At 42.6% G+C, this 18,430-nt stretch overlaps 2 protein-coding genes across 2 annotated transcripts; both read right to left on the bottom strand.

Moving 5' to 3' along the window:
* Positions 1-641: 641 nt before the first annotated feature.
* Positions 642-15,397, bottom strand: LOC6496863. The gene is given in 6 exon segments (XM_032455093.2): positions 642-3,501; positions 3,563-3,717; positions 3,779-3,943; positions 4,728-4,841; positions 4,914-5,044; positions 14,173-15,397. Coding segments are annotated over 6 exon segments (2,529 nt in total). The 5' UTR covers positions 14,376-15,397; the 3' UTR covers positions 642-1,740.
* A 231-nt stretch (positions 15,398-15,628) lies between these two features.
* Positions 15,629-18,300, bottom strand: LOC6496862 (elongation factor G, mitochondrial). The gene is made up of 3 exons (XM_001963218.4): positions 18,114-18,300; positions 16,001-18,021; positions 15,629-15,940 (listed from the first exon to the last, which is right to left on the bottom strand). The coding sequence occupies exons 1-3, from the start codon at positions 18,183-18,185 to the stop codon at positions 15,796-15,798; spliced, it is 2,238 nt and encodes a 745-aa protein (XP_001963254.1). The 5' UTR covers positions 18,186-18,300; the 3' UTR covers positions 15,629-15,795.
* Between the last annotated feature and the right edge of the window lie 130 nt (positions 18,301-18,430).

Genomic DNA, 18,430 nt, shown 5'->3' with positions numbered 1-18,430 from the left:
TAAATGTCCATTTTTTAATGCATTTTATTGCTTTTCATGGTTTTGGGATTGGTTGACTTAATTTTATATCTATATACGAGTAATTTGAGTATATTAACCTTCTCAGTTATGAAAAAAGATTCTATGATCCACAAATGCCGTTCCTATAACAGTTTTTAATTAATTTCGAGTTAAATGTTTTTAGTTTATTGTTTGTAATTTGTTACAGTTGGAGTGGAAATATTTGGATAATGATTCCACAAAGTATAGAATGCTGCGCAGCTGCAACAGATCGGTTATATTCAGGGATTACTGTATCCTTTATACAATAGGCAAACAATTAAAAATAGCCGCTACTTACTAATCAACAAATGTTTTAATCCTCATACTGGTTAGTTTTATTCATTTTTAAATATTTCTTAAATATTCTCAAGCACTTTGAATACAGTTTAATGTGGCTTAAAAATAAATTTGATTTTCATATATAATTGTGTGTACGTTTTCAACGGAATCTCAACATTGCAAGGAAGATATTTGGCTTTTAGGTTTTTTCTTTTTTTTTTTTTTAGTTTTTTAGATAACTCTAGAATAAGTTTTAAGGTATAGAAATTGTGCTATAAGAAATAAATAATAAAAATAAATCAAATCAAAACAGAAGAAAATCATAATCATAATTGCATTTCGTTTATTATCGTTTCCATTTTTTTAAGGTCTTAGCTAATAAATTCTGCTAGGAAATTATAAAACTAACAGCATTTTACAAAATAATATCGAGATTAAACTTTGATTTTTTTGTTGTGGTAAAAATTTATACAGATTGAACTTACAGGACTATTAAATGAATTCAACTAAAATACAAAAAACAATGACGATTTATTAATTTAAATCTAAACAAGTATTCATGTTCAAGCTGAGGGAAGATTTCTTAGCGGATAAATTGCTCAAAGTGGATATGTTTTTTTCAGTGTGGATTTATGGAAAACGTTGAAAGGGCTCTGACAACTCCGGCTTGGTCCCTTCCCCAGCTGAAACTAATTTGTTTTCTAAATTCATATAGTCCGGATTATAAGGTAGTTTACACGTCAAACAAATCTTTCTGATGCATTTAACAAATAAGAAAAATAATGTACATTGGTTTATTCACTATATTTATAGAGTAATCCTAAACTCCTCACTCCGATTCGTCGTTCATTACCCCCGAATAACAACAAATTGAACAGCTTTTAGAATTTTGGTTTCGATTATCTCACGAAAATTGGTGTTTTTTCTTTGCATATTCCATTCCTATATGAGGTTGACCCATCCTACTGCTATACGGTGTCGATAGTACAGTATAATAGCTTCAGGTTTAGAGGTATGTGTGTGTATGAGTTATAAGATGATTTCCGTGGAGCTCTGCTGGAGAGGATCGTGCTGATAGGCCTCGGCATTTGGTATCGGCGAGTATTTGGAGCTCCTCTTGCTGGAGGTGGCAGGATTAAGTGGAGCAGCCGTGGTGGTGGTATAGCTGTAGGTGGTACCGCCTCCGTTCAGACTCGTCACCGTACTCATTAATCCCGGTCCCGGAAACTTGGCCACTGTCACCACACTGGGCGTTAACGTGGCCGTCGAGGAATCATTGCTTCCTGCTGTTTTCGTACCCGTCTTGGCAGTGGTTCTCCTGCGCACTGGCGTCTCTTGGAGCACAGCTGACTTCCTGATCGTCTGCTGGAGCAGGGCGTTCACATCGATGGCTGGCCAGGCGACCAGCGAGACACTTCGTCATAAGGAGCTGTCCACCGGCGATGAGCTGCGTTTGTGTTTCGTGTGGGGATTGCGGTTCAAGTTTTTGCAGGACGGATGCTCCACCTTCTTCAGCTCCTGGTCCTTTTTGTCCGACTTCTCCTCGTCTTGAATGGGAAAGGATGTGTTGCCCCCAGCTGTTGACGACAATGAGAAATATTCCGCCGATTGGCTCAGGGACGAGGCATCCGCATCGGTTAGATTACCGCCTCCAATATTATCACTCCTCATGGTATGATCGCCCAGTTCCTGATCCACAAAAGAGGATCTGTGAGTGCTCAAAGGTGTTAAAGTGCTGCTGTGCATATCATCGCCCTCCTGGGATGGCGTTATGGTATGATCTGCTGCTGTGCAGAAGCTTTCCCTTTGCCCTGTCGTTTCGTCATCCTCATCATCGGCTTCCTCCTCATCGTCGCCGGCCTCGTCTTGGGAACAGGAGCCACAGCAGCAGCTGGAATTGTGACAGGAACAGTAGCTGGCTCGCCTTGAGCCCGAAATGCACTGGTGGCACTCCGCCGCAACGGTCATTTCATGATGATCCTCATCCAAGCTGCTGCAGGAGCACGAACTGGAGCAACTGCTGCAGTAATCTTGGCCAGCCTCGGCTATAAAGCGCTTCCGCTTGATCCTCACGCATTCGTTGCGAGCCGGTGCGGAGGCAGGAGCTCCCCGCTTGGTCGAACTACTCGAACTATTGGTGTTTGGCGGTTGGGTGAGATGAGTTTCATCTTCGGGTAGCTGCTGGGAGCCCATTCGCACATCGTCGTCGTCCTCGTCGTGCGACAGCTCATCCGTTTCGATGGTGGTGTTGGAGTTGAGGGAACTCCTTCTGTGATGATGCTGCTCCCGCAGCGGAGCCATTATAATGGGCTTCATCCCCTCGCTGGCGACTTTGTAGGGGAAATTCGAGGTGGCCGTGCTGCTGTTGTTGTCCTCGCCGTCTTCGCTCATGGTGGCAGCATCGATCTCAATGGCAATGGCCTGGTGGTGCGGTGGCAGTCCATCTTCGCTAGAGTCCAAGGAAGACTTGTTTGGAAGCATTTGGTTGTGGTTTGTCTGCTTGGTGTCCCGCTGGCCATGATGATGATTCTGCTGGCTGGACTGGTGCCGCTTCTGGTGGAGCAGAGCTCTTCGCTTTGTGCTTCGGTAGTTGCAATGACTATGGCTATGACTGTGGTGATGATGATGATGATGATGGTGCCGGTGGTGGTTGCAGTGGCAGTGGTGGTGGTGTGTGGTGATCACACAACAACAGCTTCCGCCCTCTAACCGCGTCTGGGTGGCATTGTTCCGCTTCCTGCGACAGCAGTTCGCGGTTAGATCCTGCCCTCCAATCAGTCGCTGCTCATTGGAGGCCGGCGAGTGGACGATGACCACTTCCAGGGCCGCGGCCATGCTGCTATCGTCCTTGCTCTTGCCACTGCCACCGGGTCGGGGCAACATCTTGTTGTTGTTGTGGTACTGGAAGGCGCGATTATCATGGCACTGGCCAAAGTCCAGCACCTTGAAGTGCTCATCGTCCGCTCGGGCGGTAAGGAGATGATCGTCGCCACTGCTGCTCACAGTCACCGGCAATGAGAGCTGGTGCTCCTCGGAATGGGATATATGTAGATCGTGGGGATGAATGTGCTGCGGCTGTTCTTCGGGGGCAAACTGCTAATCGCCGCGGCGCAGATCGCGCGGCTTGGAATTCTTGCGGTAGAACCACACCTGTGACAGGATTGCTATGTCCAAGCTGACCTAAAAGTGCACTCAGATGTCAGCATCATGTACATAATTGGATAATGAGTTCAATACTGACCTGCAGCGTGCCACAGATCCAGAACTGTGAGGGTGCTTGCCTTACAATAAAGTAACCAGTCTTAAACATATCACCGAGCGTCCACATGATCACCATGTGTATGCTCATTCCATATGTCGATTTATTCTTAAAGTTGCGCAGGAATTGCGGCGCCCCTAAACGAATGAGTTGAGTGTGAAATAAAGGAATGTGAGAATGGGTTTACGGATCATTTACCCAGCATGGCCTCCGTGAAGACAGCCACGAATCCCATGGACTCCATGAACCAGTGCACAGACAACATCAGATATGTTATGGCAGCTCCGACGGCCCACACGACCAGCATAAAGTCCAGATACGATTGGAAGTCTGTCCAGCTCCAGAAGTACTTGAAGTCAAGATCTGTGGAAAGAGTTTAAAATATTATTAGCAATGTAGCTTCTGTGATGCATTCGCTTTCCCCATTACCTTTGCCATTTCATAATCGCTTTCATAAACTTTTCACAAAACAACCATTAGGAAGACAAAGGTAAAGGTCAAAGGTCAAGCTGGCAATTTACAGCCCCATAAATCGTTATGGGGCAATACCCAGAGACCCCCGCAGGAAAAACAATAGAGACTGCAGATGGCAAGCCAGTTGGAAATCAATTTTCATTATCTTGGCCTGCTTTTAGGCGCTGCACAATTTACGAGAAACCAAGATACAAAGAAGCCCAAGGCGTGCCAATATAATTAGCTCATGGCGGTGTGGGTGTTCTCACTACACTATAGTATATACAATATACATATAGATAGTCGGTTCATTGATCAATTTACCCCTCCGTTGGCAACAGAGCCACCAGTGGCCCAAGAGGGCTTTAACGCCAAAGGCAGAAATTCCATCTAACCCAGTTTCTGGTGTTCAGTGTTGGGTGTCTCGACTCTCTATTTCCACTGATAAGAAGTAATGAAGGAGAAGAAATAAATGCGGATGGGCAACGAGCGAATCATAAAGATAAAGTGTGATAAAATAACAGAAGGTGCAGCTCCCTGTTTTCATCTAAAACTAATGGAATTGGAGCGTTTCATGCCTCAATTTCAATCTTTTCTAGCAGGTCTGACACCGGAAATTGCCGTCAATGGCCGTCGTGAGTGAAAAGTTTTCCCAAAAAAAACATCTTAGGGAAAATCGCTGCAGTTGACTCACCGTTTAAATAATGCCGGGAACGTACTCGCTTCAGGACGCTGCCACCCGTGTCCGTTGAGACTGAGGCACCCGTATCCGTGTCCGTCATCACCTTGGGCAAATGCAGTTCATCACCTGTGGAACGGGAGGGGAGTCATGTGGTTAGTTTATCCTGTCCCTGTCATGGGGGATTGGGGATGGTCTCACCTCTCAGGGTGTGCTCGCGGTTATTGGCGTTCACCCGCTTCACCTTCACGCACAGATGGATCATCAGGAACATGGTCACGTTCATTACGACACTCTGCACCAGCAGTGGAAGCTCATACCGACTGGAGAACCTGCGCAGAAACCAAACAAAAATGGGTAAAGGTCAATCGGAAAGGTTAATTTAAAGTGACATTATAATTAACTTATTTTACAATCAAGCTTTGGGACTGGAGTGACTAGACTCTATGGGAAACTTTGCGGTTTGTTTTATTAATAGTATTTTTAGAAAAGTTTATAATGCCAATGGGGATTTTCTATTGGAAACTGGTAAGCTTAAATACTCTCTAGAGTCTCTAGAGAAAACTTTAATTTATTTTATTGCAGCAATTATAAGAATCATTAATCAGTTTTTTTTGTATCAAACCCATGGAATACATATTCTTTGGAAAATTTCCCCCGAGGAGTGGAAACAAAAACCAAACCCGGTTCCACCCAAAAGGTTTACAGCAAACATATTATTATTATTATTTTATCTCCCCCAGGTTGGCAACCACTTCCTTGGCCCAATCTGGAGCAGGGTGTAGCGTTAAGTACTTCTAATTGACAGGTGCTTGAGTGGCCCGGCCCGAACAACAAGTGATTGATGGGTGCCCGGCAGCATAATTTACCCACGGACGAAATCGATTATGAGTGCTGCCTGATGCTGCTTGAACCCTCTGAGGCAGAAAAGGCGACACTGTCATAAATCTGACAGATGCCAAATGGGTGAGAAAGGGTCCCCAAACACAAACAACCGACAGTGAACGATCCAAACGTGTTGAGCTCTCTCGGCCAGCGCCATCCAACAAAAGCGGCCCAAAGGAAGCCAGCAGATTTGCTAGGGATTTGTTTGGATGTTTGGAGGTCCTGTTGTCCGTTTTCCGTCAGAAAGTCATTGCCAAGTGTCATTACACAAAAAAAAGCGACAATTTGTTGGTATATTGTTGGCTGTTGGGGCCTCACATCCGAACGGCAGATAGCATATATTTCCGCGTTGCTTCCGATTGCCAGGCTGGCAGGCGTGGGTGGATCCCAATCCCAATCCCATCCTCCTGTTTGCAAGTCAACGCCTTTGGCATGTCGCCCTGACATGTCGTGGAAATTGAATTACAAGCTGTGCCAAGTCAATGCCTCAATGGCAGTAGCAACAACTGAATCATCGAATGGCTTTAACAGCACTTACAAATCAATTCGGAACAGTTACTAGTTTAAAAGGATATTCAGGCATTCAAATATGTTCATAATAGTCCAAATAGTCCTAATTTTCTGAATTGCTGGCATTCTCAGTGCAAACAGCCCCCATTTGCAGTCACCACTTGACTTCTGCACACTCAACTAACCCTCTGGGTTCTGCCATTTAAATTGGCAACAAAACATATGAAAACACCAACACTTAACATTTGCACGCTTCAGAGTGTTAAATATGTCGTAAAAAATCGATAAAATTTTAGACGTGCATTACGCCCTGCCACATTTGGCGGCATGTTCTGAGCCCGTAATGTGAACAATTTTCCAACTACCAGGTAGTAGTTACACCCCCTTAAGCCCACCTTTTCATTCACCTGCATTTTCAGGCTCACTTTCAATGGCAATTTGTTCAAATAGCCGCACAATTTGTCTAAATAGGAGCGGGGTGCTACAAAAGTGTCACTTAGGCTTGATGAAAGTTTTATTGATGGAATTTGTGGGGATGGAGGTAGGGGTCTATGGTCTCTGGTCTCTGGTTCTGGGGCAAATTAAGTCACCGAAAATGAGCACACATACATGTGTCAGTGGCGGCTTATGCTCAACACTAACCTTTTGTGTCTGTTTTAGAAATAATTAAAATTCTGTGCTGCCTTCAGCGCAATGTTTACTCAAGTGGGTGGGTTTTGGGCTAATGTCTAAGCTACAGTGGCTATCATAAGTATGTAATTAGGTTATATTTTTTGAATAAAATAAAAGAATCTAAACTGCGGCCTTGGGCTGCTCAGAGCCAGTTTAGACCTTAAAAATCGTTTTAAATAAAAGCCCTTAATATATTGTTTCTATAATCTTGACCACAACTGTTGTCTGTACAGGCTCTAACCAAGGCTGGCCCCTACTGCGCTTAACACAAATTTCATTTGGTTTAACTGGCGTGTGGACGCCAGTAAGTAGGCTACACTTTCTGTGGACAAAAGTCCTCATCATTGTCTTAGGGCTGAAGGGCTCCTAACTAACGGAAGCCCAGGCACTCAAGTCCATGCATTCCGGTTATTTCGGAACCACTTTCGGATATATGTTCGGATACTAGTGAGTGTGTGGAGGATTGTGTAAACACAAGCTGGTGCCTGATGAGCCTGATGGCCATAAAAAAAAAGGAAAAAAATCAAGAAATAGAGAACCAACAACCGGAGCATAAATGAATGGATTGAATGGACTGGAGGATTGCTTCCACTGACGATGATGAATGCCCATAACTGGGTCGATCTAGCATCTAGTCGGATTTGTTGTGTGCCGAGCTAAGCTGTTCCGAATGACCTTGCCAAGGATAAATCAAAGGAGGACCGACAGCCACCGCACTAGAGCCCAGAAAAGTGTGTTAAGTTGTGACTTGAATTTCACACTTTGATCATCGAACCGAAAGCTGATAATTAACCAATAAAGAGATGGATAAACTAGACCAGACGACAATAAATTAGCGCTTTTTATTAAAAAGCAAATAGTATGTAAGGTTTAAGCAAATGTTTTTTGGTTAAAAAAAATCAATAAATTGCGATTAAAAATAGAAGAAACAACCTGAGAACAGAGAATGAGACAATAAATATTTTATTATAGCATTTGATTTGCTCAATGAAAATTAATGCGAACAAAGCTCACCCACATGGCGCTAAGCCCATAAAACCCCAAATGGAAATACACACAAAGGCTCTATCCGCCCCGGGGAGCGAGTTCGGTCGGGAAAAACACTTCAAATTACGCCCTCCCCCAGAAAAGCCACATCCCGAGGCGATAGCGGAAACAAAGTCAAGACCACATGTACCCACGGAAAACAATGTCATAGGCAAAAATTGTATGTATGTATATGTCACAATTGAAAATGGAAAATAAAAGGAAAGAAAACCATCCCGCCCGAGGAAAACAATTCAATGATTTGCATATGAACAGTAGAAATTTGTAGCCTTTGTCAGATATGTAATATCGAAATATTTATGCCCTTGCCGATTGAGTTAGCTTTGCGATTTGAATTTTATTTTTTGACTTGCCCCGGACCTGCCACAATCTCCCTGAAAGTGGGTGCAACATGGCGGTCCGACTTCGCTATCAGAATCAGTTCCAAGTCATGCGCCTTAAAGGCTTACCCCGGCCCGGAATACATGTCAATGCCGTTTTGGCGGACACAGCTGCTTCTCGAAGCCAATCCGAGCGTGATAATGCTTTTTAAACTTTATATTCGCGTTTTTTTTATCGAGCATGGGATTAAATGGTGGAATGAATGGGGATAGAGGGCATGGCGGAGTCAACTTTTGCGTGGAAAAATAATCAATAATGTGGGAGAAATTTTTGAGATAGTTCTCCAACTGACATTTATGAAATATTCATGAGTTATATAATCAAGCTTAAATATCTATTAAGCCAAAAATACACGTAAAGAGCCTTTAATTCCACTTGATTAAACAGTTTGTAAGCTAGGGAAGTCTGGGAAAATAAACTATGAAACCCACACATCATCTAGCCAACGAAAACTTTTAGATTAAGCTGTCCAAAAGTTATATAAGCCGCTTATTTTACCCCAAACGGCCCACAAAATCAATGAACTTTGCTCTCTCTTTGGGTACATGAAACATTAAAGCTATTTCCAAAGCGTTGAAATAGAATATTCCCCAGCTGGCCGCACGCAGATTATCTCTGTCCTATATATTATATGATGTTGTGCTCAACTCTCCGGTGTGTGTGCGGCAAAAGTACAATATATATTATATCTATTTTAATTGAGAAATTGAAATCTCTGTCTGTTGGCTGTTCGCTGTTTGCTTCGTCCAAACAACAACAAACATTTGCGTCAGTCAACGTCAAAGTCTCCGCCATCGGACATACCCATTTCGCATGCAAAGAAGCCACACTGGGTTTGGGATTGGGATTGGGTCTGTTCACTCAGCAGTTTCGAACCGTAAACATTGGGGGATTGACGGCATTTGGTCATCCGGCTTGTTAAGACTTTTCGATTAGTTGTACAATAGCTACACCGAAAGAAAAGTCACTTAATAATAAGTGTTTTATGGGCCAAGAGGTCCACCACTCTTTTTAATATTCTATCCACGAAACAAATTACAAATCTGTTACCAAATCGCAAGTAGATGGCCAAATCCAAAGCTTGGCATTAAAATTCAATTAGGCCAACGTCTCTGGTACAAAGCACAATACAAAAGCAAAAGATTACCGCGTTTTTTGTCCCTCGAATTGAATTTTCTTTCCTCTCCGCACCTGTGACCTGGAACCTGCGAGGACTTTAGGGATCGTCCCGACGCAGCACGGAATATGGCGTGGATGGCATTGTGTTCGACCTTTTTTCCACGGCTCTTTGTTTAATTACGGCGAAAATCTCGAAGCAAAGGCACATTTAATTTTGAAAGGGCGAGAGACAGAGAGTGTGGAGATAAGAGCACTCGGTCGGTTGCTTGACCTTTGGCCCTAACCGCACCCAGGTTATCATCAAAGTTGTTCGCATTAAAAGCCAACTTCTGCTGAAATGGAACAAATGCGATTGAGATAATGCCGAGGCAATCGGCTTAAGATGTAGGCTCCCCTGGTAACTATATAGTGCGTTGTAATAGAGATAACCCCGTGGGTCAAATAGTCGTTAGTGAGGCAGAAACGGAAACTGATAATTGGCTCAATTAAATAGAGAGTTTAGGGTGCTTGGATGAGCTCACAATTTGGGTGATTAAAAAAATGAGAGCTTAATAGCAAGTTCTCCTTCTTATGCAACTATTTCCCAACAAAATTTAATATTAGAAGCAAGCTTTGGAGCTTCTCAGCACATGTTTTGTGAATTCTTCTTGAGTTTCAAGTGGTCTTGAAAGTTGCCGAACAGAGTAGTGGCCCGACAAGTTCGAGAAACAAAATTATAAATCTTGCACCGCAGCTCCAACCACAATTAAGTTGGCAACCACCCAGGCAACATTTTAGCATCAAGTGCAATGACGTTTATAAGTAGAGTCAGATGGGGAGGGGAAAAAATACACAAACCAGAGCCCAAACAACATCATCATCAGCAGTCCTAACCGGTTCAGAAAAAAAACAAAAATCTAATTTGCATGCGATGCGAAAATAAGTCGCAGCTACGGGAGACCAAAAACCGTAAACATTTATGGGCATCATACCAGGGGCTTTGGTTGGTCAGCAAATGTTAAAGAGGGGATCTGATGCCCCTCCAAACAAAATTAATTAGAATAGGCCCTCCCACAAAGCCTTCCTCCCTCACTTTCGACCCTCAAAACCTTGACCTTCACCGAAAAACTGTTAAACAAACTTGCTTTCCTTTTTTTCCAGCTCATTTTTTTTGGTGGTAAGTGAGTGGTAAGAATTAATAATAAATAAACAAGGAAACTGGGCCAAAGCTGATATAAATAAAAATGAATGAAAGTCGGGCAGGCTAAATAAATTATTAAAAGAAATGAGATTAGATTGGAAAATGTCTCTATTCGTTATCTCGTGCCAGTCAAAGGCATTCTAATGATAACTAAATTATAAATGAAATGACTTTAGATACCTATTCACAATCGTATCTATTAAAAGTCTATTATCTATTATCTGCTGGTGCGTATCACTACGGATTACGTAGTCGTATTTATTGATAAGTTTTACGTAAACAAATTAATTGGTTGGAGTAGACACACGCCTGCTGCGATGGCGAGACTGGGGTTATCTCTTCAAATTCATACCGATAAGGGGGTCTTTCATGGATCGTATTTGCTGAGAGAACAACACTTGGAAAATAGACAGAGAATGGGGCGATATGGCGGAAAATAGATGGCCTGGAAGGCACTATCACAATTATAATGACGAAAAATACCAGCAGATAGTAGACATTTTTGTGTGAAAGATCACTTATCACCTCAGGAAGTGGTTGTGTAAAATCCAAGAAAACAAATAATTAACAAAATTGATTATTTTGTTGGCAAATACAATTCAAAAGTTCATTTGATTAGAACTTGACTTGGAGTGCGGGTCTAGAAGAGTATCTAGGATTGTATAAGGCTTTTTCCTAACAACTTTATTCATTAACCATATTTTACAAATATTTTGCAACCAGTTCGGAACAGAAGAATCCAATTAGTCAGCAATTTTCCGGGTTATTACAGTGCCTTCTTGATTGCTTCTTTCCTTTTAAAGCTTCTCCAGTCAAAGCCCGAAGTTCAATGAACCCAGGGGCTAAGTTCATAAAGTTGTATAATTCGAAAAGTTGGCTCATATTTTTGCAACAATTTAAGCGAGTTCACAAGCTCAAGTATATAATTGCACTTAAATTTAAAAATATGAATATTTTAGCTGTACAATTTTAATTACAGTCGAAACTGTATAGTTCGCTTTTGTTAATTTGTTAAGTGTAAATGGGCCGAACATTGAGAGCAAAACTCACTGACAAATTGTGTAAATATTTAAGCAAATGTTGGCATAAAAATTGCAAATATAGAAATGACTGGGTCCGAGTCAAGTCTGTATAGTATAGGCCCATATCCATTGTATCATGGGGGAAATGAAAGTGTAAATTACGATTCATATTTCTAGTCCAGGCAGTAGACTTGTTTTGACACGGCCCACTGCCCCCTGAGCCAAGTCGATTGAGTCATAACTTTTGGCCGATTTTTATGCGAGCCAAGCTCCCTTTTGATGAAATCTGACTCCGCTTTGTTGCCACTGGATAAATAAATAAACTATATATGTATATATAACACCATTCATAGTCGGTGTGACTTATTAGTCAGAGACCAGAATAAACGCCTACAGGGAGCTACCTTTATTGAATCAAGAGTTGAAAAGTTAAGTCTACTATTATGGTGTTATTTTTATGATGTTTTCTACGAGTTTTTATAGGACTCAGTATCACAACTCTTCCTAGACCATAGTTTCTAAGAACTCTCAAGAGTTAAAGTGCCTTATCAAGAGTACTCTAATATTCCCCCACGAAATACCCTTCCAACAGTCATTTTTTAACATTTTTTTCCAGCAATGAGCTCATACAGAAGCCTCTAGGGTCGGTGTTGGATTCTTTCGCTTATCCCAGTCACTGTCAGCGAATGATTAAATGTAAAAGTTGTTTATATATTCACGATCAACAATAAAGCAATACATGATAATAATATTTTTTTCAGATGTGTCATCCGCTTTGTTCCTACCACTTACATTACATATATATTTTTATATATTTTTGTTTCGTTGTCTGGAAACTCTTACTTGTTATTTATACTTTTAACAAACTAAATAATAAATTGCAGTCTGGCATGGCAATTAGTTGTAATTTAGGCACGTTGTGGCGTTTGTAGTTAAGTGCAACTACTATGACAGGAAGGCGAAATTAGTGCGAGTGGGTTGAGTCTAAAAAGTTGAAAACCTTAATAATTAGCCATAAACTAATTACCGACTGCACTTCCTAAGCTCGTGCACTTATTCACTCTCACTTCCTTCCATTGTTCTGGTTTTTAAAAAACAGTTTCCCCGTCCATTAGTTTACTTAACCTCCCGGGTTCTGTTCTTCATTGAAACTCATCGCGTGTCGACAATAACGACAATAAAAAACTGCCTCCCACAATGAAACTCGTAATATCTTCATATAGTATATATAGAATAGTGTGGAGATTATTAGGCGGCAAGCCGATGCAATGCCGGCAACAATTTCCAGCTAAATAATTTATTTATTGATTGTCACGCTGGCTAGACAAACTGACGAGGGCCACCAGTTGCTCTATAGGCTTTACAATATTCCGTCTTTTTAATAAATTATTTATAGGAAGCTATAAGCTTCTCAAAAACACTCATAACAGAGGCAGCTCCAAAGGGGTAAACAAAACAAAAGACAAAAAACGAAAACCAGATGGGCCAAAAAGTAGTTGACCCTGGCGCTGAGTCTGCGACGGAATCAGGTGTGCCCTGGTCTATGGATACTAAAAGAATGCCCATATCTGTACATTCCATAATAAATATTTAAGCTTGTTCCGAAAAAATAGATCCATAACGTAATTTTCAATCAATAAATTCATTTAAAAGCACTTCACTTCCAACCGGCTTGGCTTAAATGGCATTGTGACATTTGGAAAGCTATTCTGCACACACTCATTCAAATTGAATTAAAAATTTATTTTATTAATTTTGATTTATGCGGCTCTCCCCAGTCCCCCTCCTAACTAAACGATGAATCAAGCTCTTGTGGGGGAGGATGGTGGATGCTATTTATGAGTTGAAAATTTCCATAACGACACTCACTCTTCACACCACAAACAACATTATTTTCCAGATCACCATGAGGGCTGATAAATCCAGCATTAATTGTGATTATTGATCACATTATGGCCAACTACCATATCGTAGCTGGAGCCATAAAGATAGCTGCCCAGTTCAATAGTCCTTGGAGATTTCAGAGCAAGCTATATATGCTGCGAATTCGGCCAGAAATCATGACATAGCTATACTGAGATATGGGGGTTCTACTAAAAACGTCGCGACGTTACGCGATACTATTTCGGCCGATAAGCGCCTGAATTGCCCCCGTCGTGATAAGCCTGGGGTGATAAGAGGTGTTTGCAGAGTGGGTTTAGTCATCCCACTGTGGGCTAGGCTGGGCTAGGTTAGGTGTTTACCTGGAGAGATTTCAGGTAATAAAAGAACTAAGCAGGTATGCCAGGGGGTTAAACTGTAGTTGGATTAAGGCTTAAACGAGTATCTCAAAGATACAAGTGATATTATACACTTTTCTTTATTTTTTCTTTTTGGAAAGTATTCAAAAAGCTTACTATATATAACTATTACAAAATTATTTCAAAATCTATATAGAAGGCAATATATTTGAAAATCAAAGAGCCTGAAACATCTGCAGTACAGTCAGTCATGATAGATTTATTATTGAGATGAAAGGTGTGAGATTCTTAAAGTTTATTTTCATTTCCCCCCAACTACTATTTGCGAATTTTATGGCATTTTTGCGTTTTGTAATTTTCCATAGATTTTTAAAAATTAATTAGGCATATCTCTGATGACTTACCAGAAGAGTATTCTCAGAGAGTTCGCAATCAGCAGGGCCAGGCAGACGTAGAGGGAGAAGCCTTCCGCATCCTGGGTCTTCTTGATCTCGATATATTGGGGCACATAGGGGATGACACCGCCGATCACCATGGCGGATGCAGCTGCCCCGCCCACCAAATGGCCCACCGTCAGGCCCAACTCATCGTTGATGATCCAATCCATTGTATCTTCTTGATTTCTTTTTAAGATTACTTAGAATTTAATATCGTATTTAGTGTTTTTTGTAGATTATTTTTTTCGGTTACTAGATTAGTTGAAAATTTTCGAATATTTTTTTGGATATTTATTTTGTTGTTGTTGTTGTAGAGGCTGTCGGATATGTTGTTGTTTTTGTTGACTAGAGGTTGTTGCTTTTGTTGCTGAGAAGCCGGCCCTTGGAAGTAGACGTTGTTATTGTTGTTGCGGATGTGATTACTGTTATTTGCATTATAACGTCGAAGAAGATGAGCGTGGGAGGAAGGAAGTACAGGAAGTCAGCTGTGGTTCTTGTTATGATCTTTTTTTTTCTCTCTCTTTTCTCACACACTCACACACACAGTAGTAGCCCAAACATAAACACGCACAGGTAGGCCAACACTATTATTTTTTCCTCACTCTCTCTCTCTCTCTGTCTCTGTGTTGTGCAGTTTTTTGTTTTTTTTTTGGCTTTCCGCGTTTTTGTATTGAATTTTCCCCGAAAACGCGCGCCCCTCGCCAGGTTGATGATGGTTTCCCTTCCTTTCACAAATTGTCAGCAAATTTCCTGCGCATACTAGACATGAAAAGCGGGGCACTCACAACTCGCTCCATTTCCACAAAAACACATCACTCATCCCCGCACTTTTCATATGTTCTCTGCATTTCAATTGCATTTCCCATCCGTTTCTATTTAATTGAGTTAAATTTTTTTGTCGCTACTGCTGGCTGCTTCCTATTGTTGTTGCTTTTTCCGACGTTGCGGAAAACTGCGATTAAATGCTGTTCGTTATTCGTCTTAGATTCGTTTTAATTTGATTACTCGGGTTTTCTGGCGCTTGTCATATCTTATCTCGCCTGTATTTGCATTTTCGTGCAAAAACCGTCCGCGGACCACCGCACACAGCGAAGAAAGTAAGGAAGAAAGTGGCAAAAAGACGAGAAACAAAACACACAACTGCCTCGCAAGGCAACTATTTGGCGTTTGGAGAAGTATCTTGGTTTTGATTACCTTGTTTTCTGGGCACACTTTTAAAAATAGTGTGACCAGAGCTATGGACAGCTGTTTTTTCTCCTCCGCTTTACAACCCCATTCTAACCGGTTCATGAATTTTTAACCGGTTCGTTATTTTCCTAAAAAAACTACGCGCCATTATCTTTTTTTTTAAATATCCCAAGTTTTGTATCTTAAAGATTTTTATTTTTACTGTGTTATATTTTTTAGTTAAAAAAAATCATAATTTTAAAATATTTTTTTTTTTATTATACAAAAACTGTACAAATCGCAATTATCACAGTAAAAACTGAAGATTGTATGAAATTAAATTGAACTAAGCAAAAAATAGGGGGTGACACAATAACATTTCGATTTTGGAGATGGTTTTTAAAACTATTTACAAATTATAATTTAGTTCTTTCGCTTCTTCTTGTCTGCTTGTCCCAGACCCTGAGACTCCTGGTACTGGCGCACAATCTGGTCCTGGACATCTGGAAGGCAGGGCGAGTAGCGGGAGTACTCCATGGTGAACTCACCCTTGCCCTGGGTGCTCGATCTATAAGATAAATAATTAAAATAAAAATATAACATAAAATGGAAGTGATTTCCCACTCACCTCAACTCTCCCGCATAGCCGAACATATCATTCAGGGGAACCTCTGCGTAGACCGTGAACCAGCCTTCTGTTCCCTCGGTTCCGGTGATGATGCCATGTCGCTTGCTCAGATGACCCATCACTGCACCCTGGAACTCCTCGGGTGCCGTCACCTCCACCAGCATAATGGGCTCCAGGATCTGCCAGTTGCCGTTCTGGAAGACCTCCTTGATGGCACCATGGGCAGCCAGCATGAAAGCCAGCTCACTGGAATCCACAATGTGGTGACCACCATCCTGCAGACGGAAACGGATGCCGGACAGCTTGTGGCCCGAAAGCATGCCCTTCTCCGCCATTTCCCTGTAGCCCTTCTCAACTCCGGGAACAAACTGCTTGGGTACATTGGTGCCCACCGTTTCATCCACAAACTCCAGCAGAGTATTTTGATTTGGCGGCAGTGGCTCCATGATTCCAATAATCCTGGCATACTGACCCGAACCTCCGGACTGCTTCTTGTGCAGATAATCGAATTCGCAAGGTCCCACCAGAGTCTCCCTAAATGCCACCTTGGGTTTGCCCAAAGTCACTGGGCAGCCGTACTCCCTCTCCATTCGCTGGGCATAGATCTCCAGATGCAGTTCTCCCATGCCCGAAACAAGGGTCTCCTTCACATCATTGTCAAAAAAGAAGTGGAAGGTTGGATCTTCCTTGGTGAATCTCGCAATGGCCTTGGAGAAGTTATCCCTATCCTTGGTGTTGTTTGGCTTAATGGCCATCGAGACAACAGGTTCAGGTACAAAAATGGACTCCATGGCCAGGTTGTTCTTAGGATTGGTGGTGAATGTGTCTCCAGAAGCACAGTCCACGCCGAACAGGGCAAAGATATCACCGGCGTACACCTCGTTAACATCCTCCATTTGATTGGAATGCAGACGAACCAGACGAGCTATTCTCACTTTCTTGTTGGTGCGGGCATTGAAGATATTGTCGCCCTTGCGGAGGACTCCCTGGTAGCACCGGAGGTAGGTGAGCTGTCCGAAACGTCCCGCTTCCAGTTTGAAGGCAAGACCGACGAAGGCATCTTTTCCATCGCGAGCAGGATTAAGGACTATTTTCTCGGGATCCTGTCCCTCTTTTTCCACAAAGGCCAGGTTCTCCACCTCACCGGGATTGGGCAAGTACTCCAGTACAGCATCAAGCAGAGGTTGGACACCCTTGTTCTTCAGGGCAGTTCCCACTAAAACGGGGGTAAATGTCCTCTTGATGCAGGTTCTCCTCAGAGCAGCCTTGATATCGTCTTCGGTGAAGGGTTTCTCCTCTAGGAAGAGCTCCCCAAAGGTGTCATCTGCATTGGAGAGGTGTTCTATCAGTTCCTGCCTTCGCTCCTGGCTCTCCACCCGCATGTCTTGTGGGATCTCATCCAGCCTTAGATTCATTCCATGTTCTCCCTCAAAGTAGATGGCTCTTTCGCGCACCAAATCCACTATTCCCTTGCAGTTGCTCTCCACGCCGATGGGCAGTTGGATGAAGGCGGCATTGTGATTCATTTTGGAGCGCATCTGGGAGAGAACTCGGTAGGGATTCGAGCCCATTCGGTCCAGTTTGTTGATGAACGCCAGGCAGGGAACATTGTACCGCTTCATCTGTCGGTTGACGGTCAGGGTCTGACTTTGGACTCCACCCACGGCGCACAGAACCAGCACAGCTCCGTCCAAGACGCGCAGGGCACGCTCTACCTCCACGGTGAAGTCCACATGGCCCGGGGTGTCGATGATGTTGATGTTTGTGTCCTTCCAAAGAGTGTAGGTGGCCGCCGACTGAATGGTGATGCCTCGCTGCCGCTCCAACTCCATGCTGTCCATGGTGGCTCCCACGTTGTCCTTTCCCCGCACCTCGTGCATTTCCACGATTCTTCCGGTGTAGAACAGGATCCTCTCCGTCAACGTGGTCTTGCCACTGTCTATGTGCGCCGAGATTCCGATGTTCCTGATCTTGTCGATGGGCCTGTGCTCGGCGTACTTGGCATGAGAGCTGTAGCCGGCCTGGGGAGTTTAAATTACAATAATTAATTACATTCTTCCAATTACATAACCCGGCAAGGGGTTTCTCTGTTTATTTTAAAGTTATAGCTCACCCGGCTCATGGTTTCCATGGCCCTCAGTCGCAGGGGACTGCTGGCAGTCAAGAGGCGTGTAATTAGCGACATCCCTGGCTAGTTTTAATTAATAAAGTGTATTATTATTAAAAAACACGCGCGACGAGAGGAGGATTTCAGGTGAGAGGGTCACACAGCCCTTGGTCAGCTGATTATATAGCCAGTGTGGTCGCACCCCTTCGTATGTCAGCTGTTCTGTTAAATGGACTGTTATGGTAACAGTCTGTTAACTATTGTTCTTAAGGTTAATTTTAGTTTTCTTTTATATATTTAAATTATTAAATAAATAGGTATTT

Source organism: Drosophila ananassae, chromosome 3R (genome assembly GCF_017639315.1).
Source record: "Drosophila ananassae strain 14024-0371.13 chromosome 3R, ASM1763931v2, whole genome shotgun sequence".
Lineage (NCBI taxonomy): Eukaryota > Metazoa > Arthropoda > Insecta > Diptera > Drosophilidae > Drosophila > Drosophila ananassae.
Note: the sequence above shows the minus strand (reverse complement) of the source record. Positions and strands in the feature narration are given on the sequence as shown.

Coding starts and splice junctions, on each gene's coding strand:
- LOC6496862 (XM_001963218.4), bottom strand. CDS start 18,185: ATGTCGCTAATTACACGCCTCTTGACTGCCAGCAGTCCCCTGCGACTG. Junction 18,022..18,113: donor CCATGGAAACCATGAGCCGG/GTGAGCTATAAC, acceptor TAAACTCCCCAG/GCCGGCTACAGCTCTCATGC. Junction 15,941..16,000: donor GGCTATGCGGGAGAGTTGAG/GTGAGTGGGAAA, acceptor TTTATCTTATAG/ATCGAGCACCCAGGGCAAGG.